The sequence below is a fragment of the Cetorhinus maximus genome, chromosome 1, assembly GCF_964194155.1.
Source record: "Cetorhinus maximus chromosome 1, sCetMax3.hap1.1, whole genome shotgun sequence".
In the NCBI taxonomy this organism is placed as follows: domain Eukaryota; kingdom Metazoa; phylum Chordata; class Chondrichthyes; order Lamniformes; family Cetorhinidae; genus Cetorhinus; species Cetorhinus maximus.
This window is the reverse complement of record NC_135879.1, coordinates 62,847,953-62,862,401: the sequence shown is the minus strand read 5'-3', so window position 1 is coordinate 62,862,401 and position 14,449 is coordinate 62,847,953. Positions and strand designations below refer to the sequence as shown.

Genomic DNA, 14,449 nt, shown 5'->3' with positions numbered 1-14,449 from the left:
TGAGTGCATGATGCCATGAAGAAAGTTTGATATTGGAGGGAGTTAACTTACCCTGGCAGAGTTGATCAGATCATTCATCCTCTTCCTACACTGATTTGCGTTGTGGGGGCGGTTGCCAGCTGCACTGACCCGCTCTGCTATTGCTTGCGAGGCCAGATAGGTGAGACTAGTGTGCTTCCTGGAGCCATCCCTGGGGTACAACACATCCTGGTGCTCACGCACTCCTCTAATTAAAGCCTCATGGGAGTCATTGCTAAACCTCGGGGCAGCCTTCTTGTTTGTCTTCTTTTGCCTCTGCGCAGACATTTCTTAAGCTCTCCTGAGAAGAGCTGGGCCGCAGGGAGTGAAAAGTGTGTGCTCGGGTGGCATTTAAATATGGCTCCTGGACCTTTGACCCCCATTAGGTAACAGCGGGGCAGGCGCTGATCAGTTCCTGATCTACCATGTGATTCAGAGAGATACTTGCCTATGTATAATTAATTAGCTTCCGAAGGCGAGATCAGGCATGAATTTCTGCCACTCAGACCAGCGGGAAATGTGCCACAGAACACTTTGTTTGAAAAATGTAAAATTCCGCTCTTTGTAACACAAGTATTTTTTCTATATAAACATTAGTGTCATGCCAAGCAGACATGAGGACATTGCTAACTTAAAAAAATTGTATGGCCTCTTTAAAAAGGACACAGTTGATCTTTAAGATGGCTGCCACAAGTCACCTGATGTTTTGAACTGCAGATTGGCTAAGCTGCTGGAAGTTTCTAAAAATAGATTACAATGAATATACCTAGATAACATCCTAGTGAAATGTGACACCTGCCATTGTCAGGACTTATCCCAAAACAACAAGGACAACATGTCCTTAGACTTTCTGACTCCAGATGTGCCAGATAATAAAGGAGAGCTAATGAAACTGATTATACACAAGTAAATGCTAAGGCGCTCCACCTGCCCATCAATTGTATGTCAACAGTTCTGACCATGAGAGGTGGAAACTACTTTGTTGATATGAATTGCTTTCCATCGTGTCATCACATGACCAAAACTCTTTGATTTTTTTGAAAGCCTTTTATTATAAAGTCCTGCTTGCTTCGTAGCAATCGTCAGAAGTAACAACAGAAGAAACATCACTGCAGAAACCAGGCTATAATATCTGGCCTTTTACAGAGTCATAAGGCTTAGAGTTTAAAGCCTCTTTCTTGTGTGTATGTGGTGTTACTTCTCAAATTATTTATTCAGCTTTCCAGTTAGCAACTGCCTCTTCTTACTAAATGCAGCCTTTCCTATTGCTACCCTTGTTCATGTTTCTTTGTTGCACCTTCCATCGCAGATATTATGCTTTCTAAATGTTTGAATTCTTGCATCTGTTATAGTCGTTTTCCTTCTATGAAAATATGAATATTTCTTAGGGATTTTGATTTGCATCACTTTGGTTTTGCCAATGTTCACTTTCATTCCAAAATTCATGCCTGCTGTTATTAGTCTATTTACTAGTTCTTGTAATCCTTCTTCTGTACTTGTTACAAGTGCTTTGTTATCTGCAAATCTAACTGATGTTATCATTTGCCATCCCCAAGCTTTATACTAGATTCTGTGTCTTTAAGCGCTTCTTTAATTTTTGCTTCTTCATAGACACTGAAGAGGACTGGTGATAAACAACACCCTTGTCGAACTCCTCTCCCAATGACACATGGTTCCGACTCCCTGTTGGCTATTCTCACTCTTGCTGTTTGTCTCATGTACAGATTTCTTTTGTCGTTATCTCTCCAGTCTATTCCAATGCCTTTCAGCTCTGTCAAAAGCTTAATCCAGTCAAACTGATCGAATGCTTTTTCAAAATCCAGAAAATATATACTTCCTGTCCAAACTCGAACCTGCTTTCACTCATTAATCTTATGCTGCCAATTGGTTCTCTCACCCCTCTTCCTCCCTTGAATCCAAACCGGTCATCTCTGATATAGTTCTGCGCCTTCCCACCCACTCTCTTTGTTACAATTCTCAACACACCTTTCAATACAATCAGACTAATTGTATAAAGTCAGAACATTGGCATGCCTTTGGCTTCTTCCTTGGGGTGAACATTATTATCTGCATGAAATCTTCTGGCCATTCTCTTGAAAAGAAAATATCTTTGCACAGCTCAGTAAACATTGATATTTTATTATTTCCCAGGTTTTTAAACAACTCTGCAGGTAAAGTGTTTACAGCCAATTAATTACTTTTGACTTGTAGTCACTGTTCTAATGTAGGAAACGGAACAAACAATTTGCACACAGCAAGAACCCACAGTCATGAGATAAATGACCAGCTCATTGGTTCTAGTGATGTTGGTTGAGAAATAAAAATGCCCTGGCCAATAATGTGCTATATGCTACATTCTTCTTTGAAATAATGCCAAAAGATTGTTTACGTCCCCCTGAGAGGGCAGGCGGGACCTCACTTTAACATCTCATCTTAATCCAATAGTGCGTCACACCCTTAGTACTTCATTGCTGTCAAGCGCTTTGGGACATCCTCTGGTTGTGAAAGAATCACAGAATTTTTACAGCGCGGAAGGAGGCCATTCAGTCCATTCTGTCTGCACTGGCTCTCTAATTGAGCAATTTACTTAGTGCCTTCTTCTAGCTTTTCCCCATAACCCTACACATTGATCCTTTTCAGATAACAGTCCTATTCCCTTTTGAATGCCTTGATTGAACTTGCCTCCACCACATGGCTTGTTTTCACTGCAGTTTAGAAGATTGAGGGACGACTTGATTGAAGTGTATAAAATTCTGAATGGTCTTGACAAGGTGAATGTGGAAAGGATGTTTTCTTTTGTGGATGAGTCCAAAACCAGGGGGCATTGTTTTAAAATTAGGGGTTGCCCTTTTAGGGCAGAGATGAGGAGAATTTTTTTCTCTCAGAGGGTTTTACAACTTTGGAACTCCCTGCCTTAGAGGGCGGTGGAGGTAAATAGACTCTTGTTAGGCAAGGGAATGTGGAGCTCGAAACACAGATAGCCATGATCTTAATGAATGACGGAGCAGGCTCGAGGAGCCGAATGGCTTAATTCTGCTCCTATTTCGTATATTTGTATGCACATTCTCAGGCAGTGCATTCCAGACCTTAACCACTTGCTGCGTGAAAACGCTTTTTTTCTATTGCTTTTGCTTCCTTTGCAAATTATTTTAAATCTCTGCGCTCTTGTCTTGTTCCTATCCACTCTGTCCAGACACCTCATGAATTTGTATACTGCTGTCAAATCCCCTCTCAGCCTTCTTTTCCCCAAGGAAAACAGTGCCAATTTCTCCAATCTATCTTCATAACTGAAATTCCTCATCCCTGGAACCATTCTCATGAATCTTTTCTGCAGTCTCTCCAATGCCTTCACAACTTTCCTAAAGTGCGGTGCCCAGAAGTGGACACAATACTCCAGCTGAGGCCAGGGTCTTATACAAGTTCAACGTTGCTCTGGTACTCTATGCCCTATTAATAAAGTCTAGAATACTATATGCTTTTTAAACTGCTCTTTCCACTTGTCCAGCCAACTTTAATGACTTATACGCATATATACCCAGGTCCCTCTGCTCCTGCATCCAACATCCCCCCACCCTCCTTAGAGTTGTACCCTTACTTTCATATTTTCTCTCCATGTTCTTCCTACCAAAAGGAATCACTTCACATTTCTCTACATTCAACTTCATCTGCCAGCTTTCTGCCCATTCTACCAACCTGTCTATGTTCTTTTGAAGTTCTACATATCCTCAACACAGTTAACAAAGCTTCTAGGTTTCGTATCATCTGCAAATTGTGAAATTGTGCCCTGTACACTAAGGTCTAGATCATTAATATATATCAAGAAAAGCCAAAGTCCCAACACTGTCCCCTGGAGAACTCCACTACAAACCTTCCTCTGGCCCAAAAAACATCCATTAACTGCTTGCTATTTCCTGTAACTCAACCAATTTTGTAACCACACCATCTGTGGTTAACTGGAAAGGTTAAAGATTGTCTCAAACTTAAAGATAAAGTATATAATTGTGCAAAGATAGGTGGAAGGGCAGAAGATTGGACAGAATATAAGGAACAGCAAAGGATGACTAAAAGATTAATGAGGGAAAAATTAGAGTACGAGAGAAAACTAGCCAGAAATATAAAAACAGATAGTAAGAGTTTCTATAAATATTCAAAAAAGAAACGAGTTACCAAAGTGAGTATTGATAATGGAAAACAAGAAAATGGAAGATGAATTGAACAGGTATTTTGCATCAGTCTTCACTATAGAGGATACAAGTACCATCCCAGAAGCAGCTATTTATCAGAAAATGGAAGGGAGAGAGGAATTCAGGAAAATTACAATCACCAGAGAAGTGGTACTGAGTAAATTGTTGGAGCTGCAGGCTGAAAAGTGCCCAGCTCCTGATGGGCTTCATCCTAGGGTCTTAAAAGAAGTGGCTAGTGAGACAGTTAATGCATTGGTTTTAATTTTCTGAAACTCCCTAGATTTGGGGAAGGTCCCACTAGATTGGAAGATAGCAAATGTAAATCCATTATTCAAAAAGGGAGACAAAAAGTGTAAATCCGAAGGTCAGTTAACTTAACATCTGTCATAGGGAAAATGTTAGCAGCTATTATTAAAGAAGCTATAGCAGGGCACTTGGATAAGTTCAGGGTAATCGGGCAGAGTCAACATGGTTTTGTTAAAGGGAAATCATGTTTAACCAACCTATTGGAGTTCTTTGAGGAAGTAACATGTGCTGTGGATAAAGAGGTGAGTGTACTGTACTTAGATCTCCAGAAGGCATTTGATAAAGTGCCACATCAAAGGTTATTGTGGAAAATAAAAGCTCATGGTACAGGGGGTAACATATTGGCATAGATAGAAGATTGGCTGGCTAACAGGAAGCAGAGAGTAGGCATAAATGGGTCTTTTTCAGCTTGGCAAGATGTAACAAGAGGCGTGCCACAGGGATCAGTGCTGGGACCTCAACTGTTTACAATTTATATAAATGACATAGATGAAGGGATGGATGGGATGGTTGCCAAATTTGCTGATGACACATAGGTAGGAAAGTAAGCTGTGAAGAGGACATAAGGAGGCTTCAAAAAAGATATAGAAACGATAAGTGAGTGGGCAAAGATCTGGCAAATGGAGTATAATGTGTGAAAATATGAAATTGTCCATTTTGGCAGGAAGAATAAAAGAAGCATATTATCTAAACGATGAGAGATTGCAGAGCTCAGTGATGCAGAGGGATCTGAGTGTCTTAGTGCATGAATCGCAAAATGCTAGTATGCAGGTTCAGCAGTAATTAGGAAAGCTAATAGAATGTTATCATTTGTTGCGAGGGGAATTGAATACAAAAGTAGGGAGGTTATGCTTCAGTTATACAGAGAACTAATGAGACCACATCTGTGTACAGTATTGGTCATCTTATTTAAGGAAGGATGTAAATGCATTGGAAGCAGTTCAGGGAAGGTTTACCAGACTAATACTTCGAATGGGCGGGTTGTCTTATGAGGAAAGGTTGGACAGGCTAGGAGTTTAGAAGAGTAAGAGGTGATTTGATTGAAACATATAAAATCCTGAGGGGTCTTGACAGGGTGGATGTGGAGAGGATGTTTCCTCTTGTGGGAAAATCTAGTACTATGGGTTACTGTTTAAAAATAAGGGGTCACCCATTTAAAACAGAGATGAGGCAAAATGTTATCTCTGAGGGTCACGAGTCTTTGGAAGTCTCTTCCTGAAAAGGCAGTAGAAGCAGAGTCTTTGAATATTTTAAGGCAGAGGTGGATAGATTCCTGGTAAGCAAAGGGAGTGATAGGGTATCAGGGATAGGTGGGATGCAGATTTGAGGTTACTATCAGATCAGCCATGATCTTTATTAAATAGTGGAACAGGCTCGAGGGGCCAAATGGCCTACTCTGGCTTTTTGTTCGTATGTAATCTCTGATGAAGGACCCACATTTAAAACACTATTTCTCTTTTACAGATGCTGACCGACCTAATCTGTAATGCTTCTTCTGCTTTTATTTCCCACTTCCAACAGTTGCAACGTCCTCTTTTTAAAAGATTATGCTTACTCAATTACAATCTACTGAAGAAAACAAGACGTCCGATAAGTTCGCACGGTTTGAAAACATCAAGGTTGCGCAAGTCTGCCCACACAGCAGATGGCGCTGCCGTTGATTTAGAGCGAATCTGCCGGGCAACTGCTATCCGTGAGCGCCCCCCTTCTCCTTCTGTTTGCCTCTCCCGTTCCCTCCGTCCTTGCATTCTTTTAACTCCCGTCCCCAACCACAGGCACACACCTTCATCTTTACCTGTTGTCACACCTGAGCTGCGTGTTGACCAATCCCTGTATGGCACACATGCGCAGTAGCCCTCCCTCCCGCAAGCTGCCCTGACTGGCGCGTACAGTCGGAAGCTCGAGCTCGTTGCTTTGACGCTGTCATGGCGGCGCGAAGCTGAGACGAACGAGGAAACGATTCCAGCCGTTAGTCCGCCAGGCACTGACCGTTTTGTTTTTAAAGCCGAACTCCACAGTGCACGAGCTGCGAATTTGCCAGAGGGGGAGGAGGGGGCCAAGGACGGACAGAGAGGAGCAGCAGCTCTCTCTAGCCCGAGCAGGCTGAGTGTAGCCACCGGACCCGACCCGAGCCTGGATTCTAGTTGAAGTTGTCTGCCGGTGGCTGTTTTCTAGCATCTTCTGTCTCCTATTTCCCTCTCCTTTGGGGAAAATCGCCATGTCCAACGAGGATGGAAACCCGCAGCTCGCGGACTCTGGGGGAGGCCAACCTGCACCGGCACCAGAGGAGCAGGCGGCGGACAAGGGTCATGTCTCTCTCCCCGCCACCACCAAAACCTCGCCGGCTGGTGATGCAACTGTTTCCCTGGGCCTCAATCCGCCTGTACCTATTCGAGGGATCCGGATGAAATTCGCCGTGCTGCAAAGCCTTCTACAAGCCGGTGAAGTGACTAATCGAGACATCGTGGAAACCATATTTAACCTGGTAAGAGAGAGCGTCCCCGGTAACCCCAATTCTTCATTCACACCCACTCACCACACATGGTCATTTACATCTCAAATTTCAAACGCATAATTCCAAGGAGTTTTATTTTGCTTAATTGCCATGTAATAATTTACTTTAAAATTATTCGAGGTTGAAAGTTTTGACGGAGAATCAGCCTAACCCTGGCACCTGCTAGCTACACGGCGCACTGAGGTGGGGAAACTTGCGGCATTTCTGGTTTCGATTGAGTTTACGAGTTGCATTTTTTGCATATATGAAGGGTGGGCCGATTCTTCGACAAGGTCCGCGGCCTAAAATGTGAACACCTGATGTCGGCCGTTTTGTGAGAATCGCAGACGCGGAAGTGAAATTACAAACGCGACCACACTATCAGAATTGAGTATTACGGCATCAGGTAACATTGGAGTGGGCGCTGGGAAAGTGCTTTGTCACTAACAGATCCAATTTGAAGGGGAAGCTCATTAGAGATACTTTTTATGTATCTATTTAATACTTAGTACTATATTTTGGGATACCTATATGCCAATATACCTGTGCTTTTGTAATAAACTGCAACATAGTTGCATGTTTCACTCAGAAGTTATTTTCTAGTGCCGCAATAATTTTGTTTTCCAGTGTTAGGGTAGCATCGATTGAGCACCATGATTATTTCGCAACAAGCACTGATGAAAATAAGAATTTGTTTGGGTCGAATAAATCACAGAGTAAAACAAAATTATGATAGTTTATGTGGCTGAGATCTCCCTTATGCATTTTTGGGGATGCGAGTACACTGGTACAGATATAGGTCACTGATGTAGAAGGTCATAGGTTTCAATTTGGATCAAGGGTGTTCATTTGATAAAAGGAAACTGAAGTGACACAGTTTCCATTTTGGTCATTACTAGACTAGTTCTAGGAATATAAAATATGGATGTACAGTATATGCAACTTTAATGGGAAATGAATAACTGTTAAATTTATTGCATTGTTTTAGTAGTAAAGTTGGAGTCTTCAATTTTGAGGCAAAATGTAACAGTGGGTATATTTCATACAAGCATTAATTGTTGCCTGCCATATAGGTGATGGCTTAGAAAAGTACACAAATGCATCAGTCAGTGCAAATTATAGAAATATCCCATTTTGTCAGTTAGTTGAATGTCTTAAGTGAACCCCAGTGTTCTAGAGTCTATTGTAACTGCAGATATGGTTCATTGTAACTGGAATTATAGTTTTACATATTAGAAAACAACAGAAAAGATGCCTTACTAAATGGAGCATATTCAAACAAATCAAGTTTGGTCTTATTCAAAATTCTTTGAACTACATCAGTTTTATAAAACATGGATCAGAAATATATTTGGATTGTAACTTCTGCACAGTGCAAATATCGGTTACGCAGAGGCAAAAGCAGCTTCTGTTGAAGCATCATGCAACCAGTTTGGTGGAACCATCATTCATTGGCATATGCTGTAAAACCATGCTTTGGTCAGGTTGTTTGTGAAAATGCGCCTTCTCACTTTATGACATCGTGCTGTTCAGCATGATGCTTATGAGTCACGGAACCTGCTTCCCAAACAGCGAGGCTCAAATCTGCGCCTGTCAGTTGTCCAATGACCCAACTGATTATCATTCCAGAGCCTTGGGCAAAAAATCTAGGCAGACTCTCCAATGTCCTATTGTGGGAACACTGCAGTGATGGAGGTGCTATCTTTTGGATGAGATGTTCAACTGAGGTCGTGGTCAGCCCTCTCAAGTGAATGTAAAACATCCATGGCTCTATTTTGAAGAAGAGCGGGGAGTTCTGCCTGGTATCCTGGGCAGTATTTATCCCTCAATCATTGTCACAAACAGGTCATTATCATATTGCTGGTTCTGAGAGCCTGCTGTGTGCTAAATCAACTATACTTCAAACTTACTTTATTGGCTGTAAAGCACTTTGGGATGTCCTGAAAGTTGTGAAAGGCACTATATAAATACAAGTTCTTTTTTCCTTTCTGGGGGTTTAATAAGGTCTCTGAGGTAGGGCTGTTAGTCTGATGGAAGTTCAGAACTGAGCCAGTGCTCTGTTGCAGACAAGATATTACAATTCCTGAGCCAAACATATTTACATCAAACAGATCTGCAGAAATGTTGATTGACTAATCAGATTTTTTCACTGATGGCAGAGCATGGAACAGCTCCATGTTACACTTTCCTGTTGGTAGGGTGGCCCTTGCCAAAAAAGCAGTGGGAAGTTTCCCAGCATTGGTGGATTGCGTTTGATTGGTTGGTCAAACTCCAGCTATACAATGAGTTGGTCCTGTTGCACTGGGGGATGCCTGGGGTAGCCAACTTGCACGTAAGCACAATGGACTTAGCAAGGGGTTGTGTCCCCATGGGCGGACTATGTCCACTGTATATTGGGTCAAAGAAACATTTAAATTTTGCAGTAAGTTGTTTTGCAGTTATGGTATGCATCAGTGGATTTCAATGCAAGTTAAAAAAAATCTGACTGCGTCATATGTTTATTGTGATTATATCTGTATGACTTTATGTAGTATGAGGCAGTGGCCTGGATTTTGTGGTCAGTGGCAAAGAAATGGTGCCTGGTGAGCAAATGGTGCCTGCTGTCCATTAAGCTTACACCTGCCCACAGATCTTTTGTGGGCTTTTGAGAAGCAACTTAGTCATTGAGAGCCTGACAGTGCGGAAACCTTTATAGGGATTCTGGGTAAGTACAGTGTGTCTTTTCAACTAACCAGACTGAAGAAGCCTTTCTTGAGGTGTGCAGAGGACGAACCAGGAAGTACAAGTAAGAATATTTCAGCCAATGTAAAATCATGTACAGAAAGCAAAATAGAGGGAAACGAAAAATGGGATTAAGTGAGAGTAGAGACAGAAAGTAAAAAAAAACTTTTTAAAGTCTCCCACAATAATTAAATTGTGACAGAATGAGACTCTACATTTGTAAAAGTAAATTTTCAGTATTCATAAAAGTAAGTTTCCAGAACCAGTGAGGTTGTTCGGTAGTAATTAAGACTTACAATGCCGTTTTAAAAAAAAATCACTTGCACTTGAATAGGCAAACCCCATTTTTCTGGTGTCTTTGGTGGATAACTCACTGCTGCAACATCCCACTCTTCATGTGTTTGAATGCTGATTCTTTTGAGTTACAGATGCAGCAAAGCTTGAGGAGGAGTAGGGCATCACAGGCAGCAACCTCCTGATTTCGCATTTAACGGTACATATGCAAATGCTAATGGTGAATGCTAATAGCGTCAGCGTTATACTGTAAACCCTGGGCCAATATGTATCTGGAAAATTGCTGCAATTCACCAGTCATATCTATAATACGCGCATTCTGTCTACCTGAGACAGTTGTAATATCTCTCAAAGGTAAAGATTGTCATAAGATAAAATCAAAAATGCATACTACTTCTATCACATGAGAGCGCGCTACCATAACATTTTGGCTTTGACCCTTCATCGGATACATAAAACGTTAGACAGTTTTGAACAGGTTCTGATAATTTGCTACTGTATGATAGCACTTAGTTTGCTATAAAGCACTTATCAGCACCCTGAGATTGTCAAAGAATTTAAATTTATGCAGTGTCTTTTTATGAATCAAACTACTGTGCACTTCTTTATTATTTTAATTTGATATCCATTTTTAATTTTGCATTCAAATTTGTTAATTTTATCACGAAGATTTTAATTACTCATGAAAAATGCCATATCTTACCTTTTGGTAACATCCAAAACTACTTTTTAGAGAGCATTTACAACTTTAGGATTAATAGCCAGTATGATATAAAGAGAGATTACACAGAAATGTCAACATGGAAACTAGGACTGTTTGGTCCAACAGGGGAGAATCTAACCATATCTCCCTGACATTCAATGGCATTACCATTGATGAATTCCCCCACTGTCAACATCTTGGGAGTCCATGAGGCGCTGTGGGCCATCAGCAGCAGCAGAATTGTACTCAAACATCATTTGTAACCTCATGGCCCGGCATTGTCCCCCACTCTACCATTACCATCTGCCAAGCCAGGGGATCAACCCTGGTTCAATGAAGAGTGCAGGAGGGCATGCCAGGAGCAGTACCAGGCATGCCTAAAAATGAGGTGTCAATCTGGTGAAACTATAACACAGGACTACTTGCATGCCCAACAGCATAAGCAGCAAGTGATAGACAGGGCTAAGCGATCCCACAACTAACGGATCAGATCTAAGCTCTGCAGTTCTGCCACATCCAGTCGGTGGTGGTGGACAATTAAACAACTCAGTGGAGGAGGATGCTCCACAAATACCCCCATCCTCAAAGATAGAGGAGCCCAGCACATCAGTGCAAAGGATGAGGCTGAAGCATTTGCTACAATCTTCAGCCAGAAGTACTGAGTGCATGATCCATCTCATCCTCCTCTGGATCACAGATGCCAGTCTTCAGCCAATTCGATTCACTCCATGTGATATCAAGAAACGGCTGAAGGCACTGGATAGTGCAAAGGCTATGGGCCTGACAACATTCCGGCAATAGTACTGAAGACTTGTGCTCCAGAACTTGCCGCGTCCCTAGCCAAGCTGTTCCAGTACAGCTACAACTCTGGCATCTACCCGGCTATGTGGAAAATTGCCCAGGTATATCCTGTACACAAATAGCAGGACAAATCCAACCTGACCAATTATCGCCTCATTGGTCTACTCTTGATCATCAGTAAAGTAATGGAAGGGGTCATCAACAGTGCTATCAAGCAGCACTTGTTTAGCAATAACCTGCTCGCTGATGCTCCTTTTGGGTTCCGCCAGGGCCACTCAGCTCCTGACCTCATTACAGCCTTGGTTCAAAGATGGACAAAAGAGCTGAACTCCAGAGGTGAGATGAGAATGACTGCCCTTGACATCAAGGCTGCATTTGACAGAGTGTGGCATCAAGGAGCCCTAGCAAAACTGGAGTCAATGGGAATCGGGGGGGAAAGCTCTCTGTTAGTTAGAGTCATATCTAGCACAAAGGAAGATGGTTGTGGTTGTTGGAGGTCAGTCATCTCAGTTCCAGGACATCACTGCAGGAGTTCCTCAGGGTGATGTCCTTGGCCCAGCCATCTTCAGCTGTTTCATTAATGACCTTTCTTCCATCATAAGGTCAGAAGTGGGGATGTTTGCTGATGATTGCACAGTTTGCAACTCCTCCGGATACTGAAGCAGCCCATGTCCAAATGCAGCAAGACCTGGACAATATCCAGGCTTGGGCTGACAAGTGGCAAATAGCATTCACAGCACACAAGTGTCATGCAATGACCATCTCCAACAAGAGAGAATCCAACCATCGCTCCTTGAGGTTCAGTGGCATTACCATCACTGAATCCCCACTATCAACATCTTGGGGGGGGTCACCATTGACCAGGAACTGAACTGGACTAGCTGTATAAATACTGTGGCTACAAGAGAAGGTCAGAGGCTAGGAATCGTGCGACAAGTAACCCACGTCCTGACTCCCCAAAGCCTGTCCACCATTTACAAGGCACAAGTCAGGAGTGTGATGGAGTACTCCCCACTTGACTGGATGAGTGCAGCTCCCACAACACTCAGGAAGCTTGACACCGTCCAGGACAAAGCAACTCGCTTGATTGGCATCATATCCACAAACATTCACTCCCTCCACCATCGATGCAGAGTGGCAGCAGTGTGTACCATCTACAAAATGCACTTCAGGAATTCAAGACTCCTTAGACAGCACCTTCCAAACTCACGACCACTACCATCTAGAAGGACAAGGGCAGCAGATGGATGGGAACACCACCACCTGGAAGTTGCCGTCTAAGTCACGTACCACCCTGACTTGGAAATGTATCGCTGTTCCTTCACTGTTGTTGGGTCAAAATCCTGGAACTCCCTTCCTAACATCACTGTGGGTTACCTACACCACATGGACTTCAGTGGTTCAAGAAGGCAGCTCACCACCAGCTTCTCAAGGGCAACTAGGGATGGGCAATAAATGCTGGTGCAGCCAACGAAGTCCACATCCCATAAATGAATTTTTAAAAAAGTTACCTTTGACCATAAACTGAACTAGATCAGCCATTTAGGGCTGGGCATTAAATTCTGGCTGAGCCAGCAATGCCCACATCCCGTAAATGAATAAAAAATATATAAATAGTGTGGCTGCAAGAGCAGGTCAGAGGCTGGGAATTCTGCGACGAGTATCTCCCCTTCTCACTCCCCAAATGATGTCCACCATCTACAAGGCACAAGTCAGGACCGTGATAGAATGCTTTCCATTTGCCTGAATGAGTGTGGCGCCAATAACGCAAAAGAAACACGACACCATCCAGGGCAAGGCAGCCGCTTGATTGGCACCCCATCCACCACCTTAACCATTCACTTCCTCTACCACTGACGCACAGTGGCAGCAGTGTGAATCATCGACACGATTCACTGCAGCAACTCACCAAGGCTCCTTAGACAGTACCTTCCTAACCCTCTACCACCTAGAAGGACAAAGGCAGCAGATGGAAGTATCACCACTTACAAGTAATGCTAATCCTAATCCTAATCCTGGAACTCCCTGCCTAACAGCATGTGGCTGTACCTACACCACATGGGCTGCAGCGATTCAAGAAGGTGACTCACCACCACCTTCTCGAGGGCCAGCGATGCCCACATCCCACGAACAAATATTTTTAAAAAAATCCATGCTTGTATTTATTCTACAAACAAGCAGTGGTTCTAATTCCATATGCCTGTGTTGTTCTCATGTCCGTTTGTTCCCCTTTCTCTCCGCCTTATTCTTAAATGTTGACATGGTCTTTGCTTCATTCACTTACTCAGGTCATGGATTGCAAAGGTTCCCAATCCTCGGTGCAAAAAAAAAGAAAATTCTCTTCAGCCTTAACTCTTGCATCTAAGTCCCCTTGTACTCAATCACTGGAAACAGTCTATTGCTATCTGTTCTGTCACATTCCTTTCAATAATTTTAAACAGTTCTAGCCAATCACCCCGTAATCTGTTCTCATGAAAATACCCTGTTTTTTAAATCTTTCTTTGTACTTCCTCATGCTAGTGAATTTGCATTGTACCCTGTTTCCTTAACACCCTCCCAATGGCTTGAAACTAGAGCTGCACATAGTACACCAATTCTGGTCCTATGAAAGCTTTACATAGACTCTTCATTACAACTCAACTTTTATTTTCTATACCATTTGCTATAAAACCCAATATTCCATTATTTTTTTAAGGTCTTGTCCACTTCAGGTGCTTCTTGTAATATTTTGTGAACCTGAACCTTCAAATCCCTCTTCTTCCATATCATCTGACCTCCCCATGTGCAAAGTATAATTTTATGACCTCAAATTTACAGAAAATTGAATTCCATCTGCCACTTTGTTTTCCCCCTTTGACCATCTTGTCATTACCCTCTTGTAGCTTTCTTTACAGATTGGTATTGATTAAATTTGAGTAGCTCACTGAT

The 14,449-nt window shown here is 42.5% G+C and overlaps 1 protein-coding gene across 1 annotated transcript in view; it reads left to right on the top strand.

The window, feature by feature from the left end:
- The first annotated feature begins 6,370 nt into the window (after positions 1-6,370).
- lrba (LPS-responsive vesicle trafficking, beach and anchor containing) overlaps positions 6,371-14,449 on the top strand; it is a 913,498-nt gene continuing 905,419 nt past the window's right edge. The window contains exon 1 of the mRNA XM_078541260.1: positions 6,371-6,993. Within this exon, the coding sequence (XP_078397386.1) occupies positions 6,727-6,993 (267 nt within the window). The 5' untranslated portion in view covers positions 6,371-6,726. The remainder of the gene's footprint in view (positions 6,994-14,449) is intronic.